An 18,856-nucleotide genomic window follows, 5' to 3' on the forward strand; every position below is an offset into this window, starting at 1 on the left:
CCAATCTGACAAGGGGATGGAGAAATTGGTTTCATTTCAACTGCTCCAGACCTTTTAAGTGAGTTTTTTCTCTTATTTATTTTTTTAATGTTATGAAAGATTTATCAGAAATCCTAAGTAATTCCCTCTTCTGAGGTGAATAGCCTTAAATCTATAGCACATAGATAAGTTATCAGTAACCTTATTTCAAAACTTACCCAGTTATATTAACCATAGCACAGAAAAATATTTTTCCCTACTGCAAATTCTCATGGAAAATCATAACCAAGAAAATAGAATTATAAATAATCTACAAATAAAACTTGAAACATTAAGCCTTTTACTAAAACCTGTCTCTTTGCAATGGAATGAGGTTAATAATATTACTCAGTTTCTACATTATGCATACCACAACGTTTACATTACTTAAAGTAGTTTGGAGATGAAAACAAATTGCATCCAATTTTATGGGGAAAAAAACCTTAATGCTTTATGACAACATTTGTTTCTGTCACAAAAATGTAGTTCTATTCACGAGAATTTAGGCAATTTTTGATTTGTTGCTCCATTGCAGATCTTTCCTCTGTTCAAATTCCTGAGCTATTTCATTTCCATGAATGTTTAACAGGAGTTGTAACACTCCCAATATGAAGTTTTCCATTGAATCAAGCTCTTTACACTTTGATGTTGTATTCTGGATCAGAAGCAAAAAAACTGTTCTCTCAAAGAGATTGAGATCTCTCAAAGGATGAAATTTTCTTTTTCTCCATCAAAGCACAACTGCCACTGCGCACCCAAGGCACGAACACACACACATGCTTGCCATGGACGAATCCAAAAACGTTTTCATGTTCTTTTCCTGTGATGAAACTCCTCTGAGAGCCCATCCTAAGAATTTCTATTTTAAGATTTTTAAGGCTATAAAAAATTCTTTGGAAGAGCCCAGATGTGCACTCCATGCAGCCCAGTGGAGCCATGACATTGCCCAGAACTGGGCAGTGGTCTCCCACTGAGACATGCAGAGAGATCTTCTGGATGAAGACACACTGATCTGAGGCTCATTCTTCTGTTGCATTTCTCCCTTCCATGAGATGTTTTTTTTCTTTCATCGCTCTCATTTTACAGATGAGGCTGAATCCAGACCTTGAATATCCACCATCTAACCATCACTTTTTTTTTTTTTTTTTTTAATTTTGAAAATCATCTGCTTTTTAAATTCTCAAAATCATTTGCTTTCTGCAGCAACTATGCATGTTGTGGGTATGCATGTTGAAAGTTAACAATCTCCTCTGAGTCTCACAAGATTTTAAAAGAAGTTATAAAAGTATTACATTGCAAAGCAATGATGAGAAGTCAGAAGGTGAATGCTGTCCTTGGAGACCATAGACGTATTTTAAAGTCACAAGGGAATGGGAAAAAATGTGGTTCAAATTTGAGTTTTCTTCTTCCATTGCTTTCAGTTATAGATGAGAAATCCCAAGCAGTGTTTAAAAGCTTATTTTTTTTAATTTTTATTTTTTTTAATCTGTGCCTAGATTCCTGACAAACCTAAAACTCAAACATTATGTCAGTGCATATCTAACATTCATATGATTATAACACTTTGCAAGAGGGTAAATCATCTGTTAGCATACAGAAAGGTTTGTTTCTGTTTTATTGGATTTTTAAAATTTTATTTCATTTTTAAAGACTTGGCTTCTTTTTAATTTTAAAAAAGAAAAAATCACTACTACTCAAATGTACCCTTTGGGGGAATTCAAATCAGAAAAAAAAAAACTGTACACAGTTTGCAATGAGGGATCCAGGGACTGTTTTTTGTGTCCCTGAAATTATCTCAGGGTAGCTTTGAGAAGTGGCACATAGTTGGATTAACCTTTGATTAATGTAATGAAATAAGAATGTGATTTGGCAGGCATGTCAAAGTGAAGCTTACAGCTCTGAATTAATCCAGTATAAAAGGAATTGATATTGATTTGCTCTGAAGTGTTATATTCTTGTGATCGATTATGCTAGGAAGAAAAGAAAAAAAAAAAAAAAAAAAAAAGGAAGAGTTATTTCAATATTTTAACGATAGATTACTGTTTACAATACTTACGAAGCCACTCCCATCTTCATTCAGGAAAGGGTATGCCTGCATCAAAGCGCCGACAACAATGTTGTACTGCTGGCTGTTTGGATACCTGTAGAAACAAGGTCAAAGAAGGAATTGGTGCTCTAAATGGTATTAGACACTGTCTGAAGGCCAAACTGATGCATATTAAACTGACAAAATGTTCCCAAAGTATTTCTAAGACTATCAGTTCCCCTCTAAGTAACAAAGAGAACATCTTGAAGATTTCACGCAAATCTTACTATCAGCTTCAACAGGTTTCCAGGCTTAAGCTTCCTCCACGTAAGAAAGCACATTAAGAATATCTTTACATTCATCTGAACATTTAATTCTGCACCCAATTAGTAATGACCGAAAATAAACCTAACAATGTTTACTTACAGCGATCCTGCTAGGTACTTTGTCATGTCTGCTTGCAAACAGTCAACCATCCTTATTCTCATACTGTGGTCAGGGTATTTTTTTTCTCCTAGTACCATCTTGACATCGTAAGGAAAATTTGGTAAAGTATAAGAACATGTCCTACATCTTGCAGAACATAATTTCAGATCTCCACTGAAAAAGATTATATAATCATGAGCACTTCTTTGATAAGGCAAACAAGTATGAAGGAAAAATAATCAAAAAATTCAACACAAATTAAAGTTATCACTATATATATTCAGGGCTCACTGTCTTCATTTCTACATTTTATGTAGCACTCACAAAAGCTGCAATTAAAACACGTGGTGCTAAAGTAGGATGTCAAACATGAAATGTTATAATCCACATTACACAAATTGCCACTAAGTGTTCACTAAATGAAAGCAGAAGGCACAGCGGAAGTAATCACTGGGGACTACCACTGCAAGATAACCATCACCTACCTTCTTTTATAGTGCACTTCCTACAGTCCTTCTAATTAACTAGTGATTGTAAAATGAACAGATTAATAGAATAAATTATTATACAATATATTAGCCGAGATTGTCCTCCCAAAGGAGAGAGCAAAGAACAGGATGAGGACAGTTAATCAGTGTAAAGACTAGAAACAAAGCACAAGTAGCCTGTGTGTCAGCCACACCTACAACTCTAAGAAGAGCCATCAGCACTATGTGCAAATACCACACCTTAGCTGGTGAAAGCCTGTGACAGGAAATCCCCTCTAGCTATAAGGAGTGCTCTCCTCTACAGAAGTGGCAAACTGACACTGGAAGAACATGAAAAAATAGAGGATAATTGAGCTTGAAGCATCTAAAAGATGGTCCTTGGAAATCCTCACTATGCAAATAGAGTTCATATGTTCAGTGTAGCATCAGATAGGAAACTTAGAGCCTACAGGTTTGAATCCTGCACTTTCACCAGCTCCACTGAGGACAGGCAGACAGGCTGCCAGTAACAAAATATTATTTTCAACAAACTGCCATGTAAATAATAAAATGGCATGGGTTGAAAGTGACTTCAATGATCACGTAGTTTCAACTCTCCTGCTGCAGGCAAGGTTACCCAGAATTAATGACTGAATAATTCACGTTGACAAACTTCACTCAGAAATGCAGGGGGTGACTTATTTGAGTCTGAGGACACTCCAAAACTCAGTACCACTATGTAAAACAGCAATTACTAGGGCAAACTTGAGCCCGATGCTCATCCTAAGCTCCTGATAGAAAACTGAGCAAGTATGCTAAGAGTAGATTGGATGAGACTTGAGCTTCTATATACGATAAACCTTAGATTACTAACTCTGAGGGAGCATGCTCGATTTGTCAAGTCACGTCGTATGTATCTGAGGAATAAAGGAATGCCACTTTCTAATACCACATTGAAGTTAGAGTTTTCTTCCTGGAATTTAGATGACACAGGACATTCCAGTTTTCCTCTACCACCTCAGCTACAAGTCAGTTTTCCAAATAATTATAGTCACAAAAAAAATAAAATGTTGTTAAGGTGCCATGATTCCATGGCAATGCTCCCCTCCACCAGGCCCTCTGCATCTGTCAGTACAAAAAAGTTCTCCAAACTCCATCTCATGCTCCAAGTTTTTCTTTACTCATACCCAATAGAGAATCTCCAAACTCTCCAAACAAGATTAGAAAATTTCTTTAATCTCCATGGTGCAAAATATTTGACATTTTATTAGCTTTTCCAAAAAAATCATTGCTGTAGGGCAGTCATGTTACGTGTGTGCAGTAATATTTTTAAATGAAATGCAAGCTTGTTTGGAAAATGACAACTCCACTCTAAATGTTATTCCCAGAAACAATCACTGGCAAATTTGTTTACCTTGAACAGTTCAGTTAAACTGCACATGCACGTTGATTTATGCATATAGCTGAGAACTTCCTTGTTAGCAAAGAACAGAATTACAGTTAGATCTAAGTACAAAAATGTGGCCTGCTTCCAACTTGAGACACAAAGATAAAATTAAGATCCCAAAAGGTACACTGCTGTCTTTCCTCTCAGTTTGTGAGACATTTGACATTGCAATTAAGTCAGCCCAATAACTGTTGCAGTCTCCATTATCCCCTTGCTGTCACAGGTCCTTTTCCTTACTGGTACAAGGAATCCTGTTGCTTTGCATCAAGTTATTTCAAGAAGCCATAGAACAGAGCAGAAAAAATAAAATTAAATAAATAAACAGAACCCAGATCTACATGTATTTTGTAACCTCTGGGACTCCAAAACCCTGAGGATATCTTCCTTCATTGCAAAAGAGACAAAAGTTCTTACATCTACAGTGATGGACTCCAACCATTCAGATAAGTTTCCAGACAGTTCAAGTCCACGAATCTATGATATTCATTGCTGCCTGTTCCATTGACTTGGATCCTAGCATCTTAGAGGACATCACAGCTAACCAGAACCCTAGTCACATTGTCAGCTTCCTATGTTTGGCATACCATGAGTAGTCTCATAGATTCTTTTGTTCTCTCCACAGGGACAGGTCTAGCCTCTGAACTGAATGTCAGCAGAAGGTTCTGCCAGAAGTTCTGTAGGTTGAAAAACAGTCCAGTTTGCAAAGCCACAGAGTAAGGAGAGGAGGCAAGGAAGCCTGGAACCTACAGATGTGAAGGAAGACTGCAGTTGCGTGAAGGGTTCCACTTCCCTAACATACGTATCATGTACTTTTAATCTTTACAGCCTTAAATATTGACATGCAGTTATTTCTACAAAAAGAAACAATAACAGATGATTAAACACTATTATTTCAAAGTACAGCTCTGTTCTATTCACAGTTTCAAGGCCTGTATTTAAAGACTTCTCCATCGTTTTTTCTTCATGTCCTTCACAGCGGTTTCCTACTTCCAGCACAAATACATAGTTTCACAGCTATTCCCTAGCCGGGGGGGGGGGGGGTGGTTGCAATCTACATAGTGCTTGATGATGCCTTTTATTTTTACAGTTGCCACTAAACATGGGGGCAGGTAGACTGAACAATTTACTTGTAGCAACATTATGCTTCAGCAAGCTAGCAGGAGCTGAAAAACAACACAAGACTGCTATCTATTTTCCATATTCCAGCTTTTCCTGCAAATCCTTCCTACAAAATTCATCAGAGTCAGCATGAGCATGAAGTTACAGACAAAATTAATCAGCTTAAAGAAAGTTTACAGAATACAAACACAGGCTTCTTCTAGACAACCAACATTTTTTAATGGCTTACATTCTTAAGAGTTCTATTACAGAAGTGAAAACTCTGAGCTTTGGTTTCCTGCTAGTACAACAGTTGCAGGTTACAGAGAATGGAAGAAGAAATGCTCCTTGGGGAATCTGACTGGCAGGACTGCCATCTAAATCAGGATTTTTTAAAGATAAAAATGTGTTTATTTGTCTTCACTCACATGTGTTTTACAATATCCAAATAATTTTGTATTTGTTTCTGTGACTTTGCTAGATCTTTACAATGCAGTGCAGCTAGTAGTTACTATTGCCTTCAAGTCTGGGCTTATTTCTAGTATGGAAGACAATTAACAAAATCTTCTTCCTTTTTTTTTTTTTCCCCCCACCCCCCCCCCCCATGTGTGTGTAAAACTCACATCATCATATGCGTATATCCAGAACTGCTGACCTCAAGTGTTCAAAAACTGTGAGATCAGTTGTCATGACTTCATATTAAGGCAAATATTAAGGCAGCAAATGGGAAATATTGAGATATTTTTTGTTTGTTTTAGTTTAAGTTCGTATTCTTAAGCCTCTGTCTGCAATGACAGGGAAATTGAATTCTCACATAAAGAAGACTGAGGAAAAAAGTGAAGCAGCAGAAATTCTTGCAACCTCAAATCCAAATCCCAAATTTAGACATTTGTCCCCAAATCCCATACAAACCAAACACAACACAACCCAAGTTTCTATGAAAATCAAATAACAACTGAATTTATGATGAACTGTTAAAATCAACCAAATAAAATGAATTATAGTATGATATGTAGAATCTACTATTTAAAAAAAAAAATTGTGGATTCAGGAGTATTAGAATAAATGCAAGTAAGAAAGACTTAATCAATGTTCCAGATAATGGGCCAAATGCAACTTATGTTTCTGGAATCTCTAAGCATCAGTTTTTTGAAAAGTGTAATCAGAGGAAGCAGTTGATATCTGCACTTCCAAACAAATTATGAGGTACTTCTTTCCTTCTGCTTCTGACCTTTTTCAGCGACTTTGCACATCTGCTTGTTTTGTAAAAGGTTGTTCTTCATGCTCATATGAACCAGCTGGAAAAAAATATCATATCCACTGGAAATAATTCTCACGATCTCAACAATACAGTTTCTGCACTGAAACAAAGAAACTATTAAGGTACATAAACGTGGGAACCTTCCAATGTCAGACATCTCTTAAGAACTATTGTTTCGTATGTGCATGCTTAAAACAGTAAATACAGACCAGCAATGCTGATGTAGGGATAATGGCATCTTGCAATTCTGTAGGCCCACAGTGACAATTTTAAATAAATTCTTTAAAAGTTATTAAAAATATAAATAATTAAAAGTAAATGAAGCTGAATTTAAAATAAATATTCCAATTTGTTCATGTATTAACACCTTGTAGGCCCAAGCTGTTGGATAATAATCATGTCTTCCAAATCTGTAGCAAATGAGAAGGCCATAGGCAGACAAGGCTAGATGGGTCTATTATCTTGTTTGTGCTCTCAAACCTGCTCTGCATAAATGACTTGAAGGCATTCAGACTGTGAAGCTGTTGTACTGCACTTGAAAGCCACAGAGCACATTTTTATAGGAAGAACAAATGTACAAATAAAGCTGTACTAGGGCATCACTTAAAGCAAACATCTGGACCATCACACTGGAAACAGCAAAAAGAAGTGATGTGTTATATGTATCCTTTGATAAACAAGTACCCTGAGAAAAGGCAGAGAGGACAGAAACCAACCAATAAATGCTGGTTTTCACAGCAGTGTCAGGCATTTACAAGCAATGACAGCCTCTGTCTTAGCAACAAGATAAACATGAGGCTGCCAGGAGCCATGAGACTGCTAGCACTCTGATAGAGAAGAGCAGGTATTGAGGAAATGTATTCGTTGAGTTGCCCTCTGCATGCTATATTGTAGTCTTAACAGGCAACGACAAGGGAACAAGAAGTTCTCCTCTCTGGAGCTCAACAAAAAGACTGCCTGTTGTATTTCTGTGTGTTAACAAAAAGCTATTCTGCAAGAAAGATAAAGCCATACAATTGCTGCAGCCACTTGCTGTGGTTTTGTATTTAAACAGTCTTCTCTGCTCTCCTACTTAGTAACGCAGAAGATAATTTAACAGTTGTTAGAACTACCTACAGAGGTATGATACAGGTAAATTTTAAGCCAACTCACCAGCATTAATAATACATAAAAGAACACATTTCATTTAAAGCAAACCACACTGAAGCTATAACTTCACAGGTCTTTTTTTTTTAAAAAAAAAAAAAAAAACAAAAAAAAAAACCAAAAAAAACCACAAGAACAACATTCAGATTGGAGAAAGGAGACAGAAGCTACAAGTCAATCAAACTGAATTTTTAAACCACCATTGCTGAACTAACATAACCCCTGCCAGAACTGTCTGAAGGGTTGCTCATATGAACTGCTCTGCCACCAGATTAATGGTGGAAGTGGGAGAGCCCATGAAAGAGGAGTGGAAGTTTTAACTGCTCCTAGCTGCTCTTCAAAATCTAGCCAGACTGGTGAGACATGAGTATGTATCCCCCTTCCTTTTCGGAAGAAGACAATACAGAGTCATTTGTACAGTCACCACAGTTTCCCTCTCCCCATTAGTTAAGATGAGAGAAGAGGATAGGGATGGATTGGGAAAACCAGACAAACAAGCAATGCACAGACTTCAAAATATCAAATTTAAAACAATATGGGAGGAGGGGGAGAAGGAGAAAAAAAGAAAGGAAAACCCACTAGTTAATCTAACAAATACCAGATTAATATTATATACCAAAATGCAAAAAATAGCTTTAATTATTCTGATGCAGAAAACTGCTATTACCGTGGCATGTAAACCCATAGACTAAAACTGGGTGTAAGAGAGAATGTGTGGAAAATCAGTTTCCAGATTATATATATTTGCTGAATAAAGCAGGAATTACATTTATACCTTAGACTAAGAACTCATCCTTATGGTCAAACCAACCTTTTCTGTTCCCTTAATCAAATTTCTAAAGCAAACACCTTGTTCAACTCTTCACAACCAGTTCATAACCAGCATTACTCCCTCAAGAATATAAAACATGAAATTTTCCATCAGTAGCTGAACCTGCAATGAAGGAGTACTGGGAGTGCAAAAAGAACTCTAAAATAGCACATTAATCAGTGGGTCAAGTCATAGGCACACCTAAACAGCAGCATTCACCTCCAAAAATAGCATTTAACTGGGGATAAAGCTAGTGCAGCAGTTATTAGATGCCAGGGATGTTCAATTCCATCTGCAGACCTAATCACTTCATTAAAACAGCTGTTTAGGAGGAAGACATTTGCCAGCTACTCATCTGACCTTTAAGAGAAACCCTCATATGATTTGCCTGGGTCTTCAAGGTTATAAATCATCATAGCTCCACTGATTTTCTGCCACTTCACCAGGAGGGGCACTTCCATTTACAGCTGCCTTTCTGTCCTTCTCTTGTGCTTCTTTGCCTCAAGGTGAATTTGCATTGCTCTTTTGCAGTCCCTTTCTCTTAACGGAGCATTATGGGCATTTGAAATCTTTGTACTGAGAATATTTGAAAGTACAGCTCTGAGAACATTTCCCAGAGCCAGCCTATTCTGGGTGAGGCTGATTCAGACAGCGCACTGTAAACTCTTTGAACAACACAAGGCAAATTACTCATCATTAATTAAAAATAAGCATCCTTTAGAAGCAGAGGACAAAAATCATCACTGCAAGAAATATTGGTGTTTTGTTCCACGGATTTAAATGATTTGGACTTGTTTCTCTAATAACTGCATTGGCAAGATCTTTGCGATTGGATTTTTTGTTGAAGTTTTATTCTCTTGAAGGTCATAGTAAGATTTTATTGTAAAAGCATTGACTGTGTGATTCACTATGCCCCCTTCTCTGTTCCCAGACAGTTTTATCCTTACTTCTTTGTTATTATTTTAAGTGATAAAATAGACACTTCTATGGAAGGACCACTTGTATTGGAATGGCGAAGCTATCAGCAATGTGTATGGGGGAGAATGACAGATGGGTGAGAAATGATAGCTGGGGGGCAGAAGGGGGTGAGCAGCCAGAGCCTCCCAGACAAGAAACCAGTTGCTATGAAAGAGAAACCGGATTTTTCTCCAGTAGTAGCTGAGCATCTCACAGGAGAAAAGAAATCCTGATCTTGCTTCCAGATTATAAAGAGGCACATTTTGATATAAGGAAAATAAGGCTGCAAATGAAATGGGCATGCCTATCTTCCCAAGCACTGTATTTAAAGCACCTTGAATACATGGATTTTTCTTATAACCATATTCCACTCAGTAATGAATAGTTTGCAAGATTATTACTGAAAGATATGGAGAAAAGAGAATTTCTAAAACTAACCAATAAAAACAAACCCACACTGTGCTGCTGGCACAAGGTAACTGTAAATTAGTGAGCAAGCACAGAGGATAGAAGACAGAAAAGGACTAATCTGACCTTTTCACTCATCAATTCTACTGCAGTTCAGCTTCTGCTCTTTTCTGAATATACATGATGCTGATACCATCCCTCAATCAAACTCAGCTCAATTACCCAACTCTGAAAAGATGAAAGGAAAACTAAACAATAACACTGCCTAACAATATTCTAATTACTATACAGTAACAAAATCCAAGAAAATAAACCTCTGGCTTGCAGGATAACTGCCACCTTCATTGCCTGGCATTTTCCAGTCACTAAGCAAAACTGGCAAATACTGTACACGGGGAGAGGGAAGAGAAAGGGAATTGCAGAGTATTCAGTAGCAATTCATATTCAGCTTTTGGAACCTCTTTTTTCTCTTTTCTTGAAGGCTAAGCCCATCTTGAACCTTTGAATCAGTTTTACATTACTCCAACCATCCTAACACCTCTGTGAACACTACCCAGTCTCACATCTGTCTGTTCCTGGTTGTTCGCTCCAATTTCAGCTAGTGACTTGCTCCAAAAACTTCTATACCTGCTTCACTACATGCCGGAAATCCCTACTCCAAACCATTTATCTTCAATTTCACCTTTGCATCCTCCTCTCTCCCCTCCTCACTTTGCTGTTATTTCTTCTTGTTGTGCTGATAGGAAGCAACATTTGACAGTTTTATCCTGTAATACAGGGGCTGTTGTAATGCTGCCAGCATAATGACAGCTTACAGCTGTTTTTTTTTGTTTTTTTTTGTTTTTTTTTTTTTTTTTTTTTTTTTTTGTTTTTTTTTTGTTGTTGTTGTTTTGTTTTGTTTTTTTTGAGTTATAGATCTGAAGAAGTTGGTGACTTTGTTAGGTAGGTGCTACAGGCACCCCGCTTCCCTGGATTTTTTATTTTCACCATAGTTTGCCCCACCAAAGTTAAAGCTATGTATAAGCAGGAGACAGGATAACAGATGTTCTTCATCAACTATACATTATGTACAACAAGATGTCCATCAACAGATTCACTCTACTATGAAATTCACGAGTTATTCTCCAGTCATTAACTGAACCACATACAAAATTTTCTGGATGAAGCCACCAATGCAACATTATTACCAGTTTCACTACTTTAAGCGCTGCTGCTAAAGCCTCTCTGAGAATCACTAGAATTTGTCTTAGGGAAAGAGTAAAACTGTACTGATACACTGGATCTTCCACAAATTATGACACTTTTCTTTTGGGAAGGCGTAACTTTTTTCTATGACTCTTCTCTTCGGAAACTCTGAACTACAAGAATGCTCTGTAAACTGTTCCAGCCTCAACTACACTCACATGAAATGCTGTTGCTGTAAGAGACATTGCCGTTGGAGTTTCCCTTTTTCATGAATCAATGCATCTCTAAGTCATGCATGTTTCCAGTCATCCAGTTAAAAATCAGAGAAATCCAATACAATCCTTCAGTGGCTTCTGCCTTCAATCACACTTGGAGGTCCAAGGCATTTTTTACAGTTACTTGGTAATGTCTCTGTATGAGCTTCTCATACATACATGAACAGCTTCTGTTTGACTCAGAAGTTTCTCACCTTTCCAGTGATGGACACAAGATCCTGATTTCCTAATTGTCTTAATCCAAACTGCTGGAAATGCAAATCAGGCTCGGTGATTCTTTACAAGACCATTACTACTATACAGAAAGCATTCACTAACTGCACTTGGAACTATGTCCTGTTAACAGCTTTGATTTTGTTCCTAGGAAAGGAATTGAACTAAACTCAATTCATACACAGATGGAAGATGCACTGAGGACAGGATGAAGAAGTGGGCAAGTGGTAGTGCACCCTCATGCACTAGGATAGCACTTACGAAAAAAATGTCAGGGAAATACAGCTGACAGATCTTGGAAAGATCAGCAGCAGGACGGACAAGGTAGTTTATTTTCATGTGGACTCAGGCCCCACTGTCACTGTGGGACTGCAGACTCAGCCATAGGTGATACTTTCAGGAAACATTCATGTGGTAACAATGCTCATCCAGTAAAAATTGAAATTCGGCCTTACATCACAAAGCAACACAAAATGCAATCTAATGAATGCTGTGGGTCTATGAATTTCTGTTTCTTGTGCAGAGAGAGTGAAATTATTATGTTATCACAGAATCACAAAATGGCCCGGGTTGGAAGGGACCTCAAGGATCATGAATCTCCAACCCCCCTCCCACATGCAGAGCCACCAACCTCCCCATTTAATACTAGACCCGGCTGCCCAGGGCCCCATCCAACCTGGCCTTGAACATCTCCAGGGATGGAGCATCCACAACCTCTCTGAGCAGCCTGTTCCAGCACCTCACCACTCTCATAGTAAAGAAATTACAACAAAACATTTCCTACATAGTGTTCCAGTCAGAAGTCCTTAAATGAGGCCATTCTTACTGGACTTTGTTCAAAGAATGTTTGGAAATAACTGCCTCAAAAACTTAATACAGAAAATACAGAAAGTTTCAGCTAAAGTCAAAGTTCAGGAGTTCAATAACACTTTGTGCAAGTTAAAACTGGGTTCTAGGGCCAGAACTGGTTAAACTAATGGTAGTGTTCAGCAATGTTGATGCTCATGTGGTAATAACTGTTCACATTTGACATGCTGTTAGAGATCATTCAGAGTCTACATTTATAATTCTGATTTCTTTTTTTAAGTTACAGCTGTAGAGCTAGTAAATATCAGATCTAAAATACTACAGAAAGAATAATTTCAATCAGACCGATGTTTTCTGCATGTACTCACACACTGATCTCTGGAAGAGTTGGCAAATCTGCTTTGCAGGCATATGCAAAGGATTGTAGCCCATGTTTTTGTTGCTTGTATTTATTAATCAGGTCCATTAGTACTGCTTGGTGCCCGATCTTCTTCACCAGCTGCTGCACCATACGATCGTTCAGAGCCAAGAGAGCTGCTCCACTTACTTCTTCTTCTGCAGATTGAAGGGGATTACAATCACTGTGAGGTAATTTTGGAGCTACAGAGACATCCCACATGCCTACAAACTTGATGGTGTTTTAGGTCAGAGTCAAAGATACTTTCTACTAACGGTGTGTTTCTTCAACTGCTTTAAAGAAATGATGTCTTTTAGGTACTGTCCTTTCCAATGCTGGAAGCTCAAGTCAGTGTCCAGTGTTCTCTTACCTTCCAGTAAGAGAATGCTATGTCTGAAATGCAATTAGTATTACACTGCTTAAAATCAGACCTTATTTTGATGGTACCAGATTGTTTGTTTGTTTGTTTTTTCCATTTTCATAATGAAGAAGTGCAAGGAGCACACAGCACACAAAACGTTTTCTAACAGTTTCCCCTGCACTATTATAGGGTTTATGTACACAAACACTTTTAGAGCATGCACCCTCTGAAATAACGCAACTGTAGCAGTATAAAATAGGCCCTGTAAAGCTTGTTGCACTGCCAGCTGTTTCTCGAGAGAAAGTGCTTCTCTTTACAACAGCCTTAGACTTTCCCCCCAGCGCTCCTCGAAGACCTCATAACGAACTTGCAGTTATTTTAGATGTATTACACGGATGCCAGCCCCAAAACGAGTTAAGCAGACAATTGAAAACATCTAAAAAGATAAAAGACACAGGAATAGCAAGAATGCCTACCGCGAAACTTAGGAACTAGTTCTCCTAAATTGCTCTGTGTCAGCCAGTTGCAGACTTGCTCCACAGACCAACTTTCCATCTTTAGGTGCTGCACAGTCAAGTTTCACTGGGAAGCGAAAAGAGAAAACAATTTTCATGCTGAACTAGAAAAAAAAAAAAAAGAAAAAAAAAAAAAAAAAGTGAGGATAATCCAACTAATGCCTGTCGCGAATGGCAGCTTCCTTGAATCTCTCTTCACCTCCTCTCCTTTCGCTGCTTTCCCTCTGCTCCCAGAGACAGCCTCATTCCTTATAAAACACGACCCGCTCCAGCACCATTAACACCCAGGTTTCCATACAGAGAGGAAAAAAAAAAGGTGTGAAATTCACCACCACCACGCTCATCGGGAAACGGTTGATATCTTAAAGAAAGACACACACAGACACGAAGACAACCAGAAACATCGGATAAAAGTCTGTCGCTTGAGTGCTTATAGAACATCAGGCACATTAAGTCCCTCTGCACAACCAATAAGTAGCCAGGCAAACACTTAACGGCCAATTAACGACAATTAGAAGAACTAAAGCTGACGGAGCGGGGAGGGAACAGCTCCTACTGGCAGCCTCTGGTCTCATTCCTCAGGCAACAGCAAATCATACAGGCAAGATTTTTCAGATGTGAACATGCCTGTCTGAAATTGTCAGCCAAGTACTTCCTTGCTCAAAACGTGTTCATGCTCAAAACACGACCTGGTTTACCAGCTCCTAGGTTACCTAGTGTTGTGGTTGGTGTCCCATCCTGGAGACTTTCAAGGTGAGGCTGGATCAGGCCCTGGGGGATCTGATCTAGCTGTGGTGCCTCTGCGCATTGCAGAGGAGTTGGATTAGGTGGCTCTCAGAGGTCCCTTCCAACTCGAAGGATTCTATGATTCTATGTCTGCACACACCCTGGACCTGCTGTCAGAGCAACATTTGTAAACCCTTGCAAACCTCAGCGGGACCTACTCCATTGAACTACCAAGAAAAAAAAATTAGTAGCACAGCATCATTTCCCTTCAACAGCAGAGATCCCCACGACAGACACACTCAGATTATGCTGGTACACTTCAGCGACTTTATAGGGTTAAGTTTAAGGGGAATGTCTTGCTGAATTACAAAAGTGGATTTAATTTGATATGACAACAGTAGCCATACAACTCCTCCCCCAGGCTAAGCAGCAATAACAGGGTGTGAAAAGTCATTATTTGCTGAGAACTCTGGTGTAAATTAAAAATCACACCTTCTTGTCACACTTTTTACTTCATTGCAAAGAATAGGACTCAAAAAGTCTCAAAAAAAAAAAAAAAAAAATCTTGAAATATAAAACCTAATGCAAAGCAGAATTGTACTTGCCTTACTAACCTGCTAATGTTAAAAAAAGTAAAGAGATACATTAAAATGGTGGAAAGGTCATTGCTCCACTCTAGAAGAAGGATTGCATCCTGGAACATTTCTTGCTAAAGCAGACATGGAGATGTTAACATTCCAAAAAGTGTCAAGCAAACAACAGCCATGCAAAGCCACATATACTTTTATCACTATGTGACCAACTCTACAGCACAATGTCCATTTGCACATGGAAATGTAGGTTGTGCACTTTAGGGGGAATAAAGTACTGACAGTTTAGAAGTTTATTTAAATAACTTAATATTAAGGGTCAATACACACAAACTTCAAAATGTGTTTCAAAAGTTCTTGCTCAATTCCTAGCAAATATTACAGGCACAGGAGCTGGGAAAATAGCACTCTAGTCTTCCATCAGCATTCATTTGTGAGAAAGAATCTATGGCATTGCAGACTACAGATACATTAATCCTTAACAGACCTCTACATGACTGTCAATGAGGTCACAATGAAAGCTTTAGTGCATTTTAGGACAAGAGTGAGGAATGTGATGTGTGCACTCCTATATGTCACAAATATGTGACAAATTTTGCACAGAGTCAGATCTCAGCATTGCAAGTGTAAAGTTTAGGAGTTGATGCATATCATGAATAAAACTAAAGTGTTTCCCGTGTGTATTTTTGAATTCTATCTCAAGTCATTTTTATCTTTGTATGCATTACAGAGACGTATTGTTTTCCTTCCACTTATTCTCAAACTACTACAGCCATTTAATATAATTAAATCCAAGCTACAATATGGAAAGCAGAATGTCTAATCTTGGATACAGTACATGGAAATGTGATAAGTTAGCAGGACATCAGTTATCCACTGACCCTTTTAGTAGTATAAAGGGAAATACTCTATGAGGAGCACCTCTGCAACTCTCCCAACAACTAGGAAAATAGCAACAGTTTATTGCTGATGGTTATCAGGTACATGCTAGCACAAAGCATCCATCTGAATTCTTACAGAAACAATTAAATGAAGCAATGTGAGAGAAGGGAAAGAAAATTCAAGTATCAGTGCAGGAATAAATCTCAAAGTGCACACTTCTGTTCTTTTTCCCATGCTCTACTGTAGGATAGGTAGCTGCAACACAAACTTCAGAGCAGACTCAACAAAAAATCTGCATCAATTCACAATACACCTGTTTGAGAAGTTCTTGGAAGAAAATTTGCACAACCATAATGCAGATGCAGATGAAGGGGTAAAAGCCAGACAACACTTCTAAACCCTGATCAGAGCTAAAAAGAACACAAAGATTACTGGACTTGTCTGTCAACTGAGCTGACAAAATCCTCTGCTGTAGGAATTAGTTCTGAAAAAATATTTAAAAACCAACTCTCTCCGTATTATACTTGCTTCTGATTAAATATGAAGCTTCTGCTATCCACATTTGCACTAGATGATCTTTAAAAGTAATTTTATCTATGCTATCTACGGCGTTACTGGAAAAATGTCACACTTCAACTCAGGTACCAAGTTCTCTCTGTTAGACCTGTGCAAGTTATTTGGCAATTTGAAAGCAATAAAAGAAAGTTAACTCTACTTGTTTTAAGGTGATTTAATACTCTACAGACGAGACTCTGTCCAATCTATTGCTGGCAGCACTGCACAAGCCATAAAAGAAAAATATTTTATTTTTATGAACGCAACTTCTGTAAATAAAGCCACTGTAACATAAGATCCATCTTTTTCAACTTAAAAAAAAACCTTACCAAATTAAAATACAAGGTTACTGCATATTGAGAACAAGAAAAGATCAAGTAATTGTTAAAAATTCATAAACCTCAAAAATGAAATCTCATATATCACAGAAAATATGATCGGACTGAAGGTACTCAGAACAATACAGGAACTGCTTCAAAAAGATAAAGAAAAAAGTCATTTATTCTTGTAAGAGAAATCACACTGACTTCTTTTCCCTCAGAGTAGAAGTATGAATTTCTCACCAGGACCACCAGTACTTTCCATGGTGTCACTGTTTGTCTTCGCAAAGGACTTCACCATCTATCCCTGAGCAGTGCAGAGACTTCTGACATTTACACCTTGCAACAGAATTCCATAGAAATCTAATTGACAGCTGTCATAATCCTGTCTCTTCTTTGCAGTTGTTCATAGGCTCATGCAATCGGAAGTTCAGGCTGAAAATATATGTGTATGTATATAGTCTTATATGGATGGCTTTCAGATGGATCAGTCCCTCTAACTCCCACAACAGACGGGTGAAAATAAGTGGCGTATCCCTAGATTCACTTAGAAGTTGTGTAGGTAAAAAATGCATTATAGCAATTGAAGTTTCTGTTTTAATGAAACATTGATTTATAAAATTAGGCCATCATCCCAAGTTGTGAGTAACATGAACAGTGAAGTTTTTGAGCTCTCCTGGTGTTTTTGATCAGCTGCATGAATCAGAAGACTGAAAAGGGGTGAAAGTTACAGTGAAGACAAATGAGAACACCCTGAAAATGGGTGAATTGCAGTCACTGGTAAAGACAGATGGCTGTGTGCAGTCAGTATACAGTCAGTGACATCTTGCCCAAAGGTCCCTTTCAGGTAACCATTACAGAACTGGGAAACCTAAAGATTGCTGCACTTTATGAATTGACAGAATGCTCAAAGCTTGTCAGCTCTTTGAAAGAGTCTGTGTTTAAGACACAGGAAAACAGGTCTGAGTAAGTCTGGTGCATCTCTCATTTTTGTTTGTGTGTTGGGTGCAACACACAAGGTAAAATCTTGGGGCTTTTGTCTGTCCCAAACAAAGAGGGCAGGGTATCAGGAAACAACCTGCGGAGCCTGCTGAGGATGGTTAGGTGTGGACAGGCTTGCAGCACCCTGACCTTGGGTCTGGAAGCTTTGAAGAGCTTGGGCATGACTGTGCTCCTCATTCTGCATGGATGGGCAGCAAGGGACATGTGAAATACAAAGCTGCCTGAGCAGTGTGCGGTCTGGAGATCTCCGGCAAATCATCTTTGCCCCTGTTTTACAAACTTATTTTAGGAGCTGAGAGTGGGGTTGCAGCACTGAGCTGTGCATATCGCCTCCTGTATCTTTGACTTGCTATTTTAGCATCACCGAGGATTGCTGAATTATGTGATTACTAGCTGCTGACAGCACTCCTCCTCCACTTTATTTATCATATGAAGACGATGATGAATAACTGGGTTTTAACACATTTCACGATGCACATTTTTTTGTTTTGCTTTCTACAGTTAACTCCTAATGACTGTTTCGGTCACAGGTTTTTGTCCCGAGGAGTTTTGTTGGCATGTTAAACCAGGTGAGTTGATATGATTAAGTTGAATAGTAAAAATAAAACAGGCTGTCACATTGGCCTATTTTACACACCAGAAGCAGCACCAGAAGCAGTGCTCTAATTTGGCACCCTTTGCCACAAACTCTTTAAATAAGGGCATTCTAAAGGATGGACCAAGAAATGTATTGGATTTATTTGGCTAATTTATGTCTAGGTGTCACGGAGTCACAAAAACATAGAACCATGACACTAGGGTGTACACAGCTCACTTCTTCAGGTTGTAGCCCTTATGGTTAACCAGCCATGACCACAACAAACCAGTGCCCACAGCCCGAGTGTTATTGTCTTGTTGTATACAGCTGATGAAGCCACAACTGATACAAGAGCTTTAGCTGAAACCACCAGTGGAAACACAATC

At 38.3% G+C, this 18,856-nt stretch overlaps 1 protein-coding gene across 1 annotated transcript in view; it reads right to left on the reverse strand.

The window, feature by feature from the left end:
- SAMD3 (sterile alpha motif domain containing 3) overlaps nucleotides 1-13,858 on the reverse strand; it is a 31,753-nt gene extending 17,895 nt beyond the window's left edge. Inside the window, exons 1-4 of the mRNA XM_042821063.1 lie at nucleotides 13,780-13,858; nucleotides 12,914-13,100; nucleotides 2,471-2,644; nucleotides 2,075-2,159 (exon numbers count right to left, since the gene is read on the reverse strand). Coding sequence (XP_042676997.1) covers nucleotides 2,075-2,159; nucleotides 2,471-2,644; nucleotides 12,914-13,100; nucleotides 13,780-13,858 — 525 coding nt within the window. The remainder of the gene's footprint in view (nucleotides 1-2,074; nucleotides 2,160-2,470; nucleotides 2,645-12,913; nucleotides 13,101-13,779) is intronic.
- Between the last annotated feature and the right edge of the window lie 4,998 nt (nucleotides 13,859-18,856).

The sequence above is a fragment of the Centrocercus urophasianus genome, unplaced genomic scaffold, assembly GCF_019232065.1.
Source record: "Centrocercus urophasianus isolate 14NV4802_14NV808 unplaced genomic scaffold, USGS_Curo_1.0 seq_10, whole genome shotgun sequence".
In the NCBI taxonomy this organism is placed as follows: domain Eukaryota; kingdom Metazoa; phylum Chordata; class Aves; order Galliformes; family Phasianidae; genus Centrocercus; species Centrocercus urophasianus.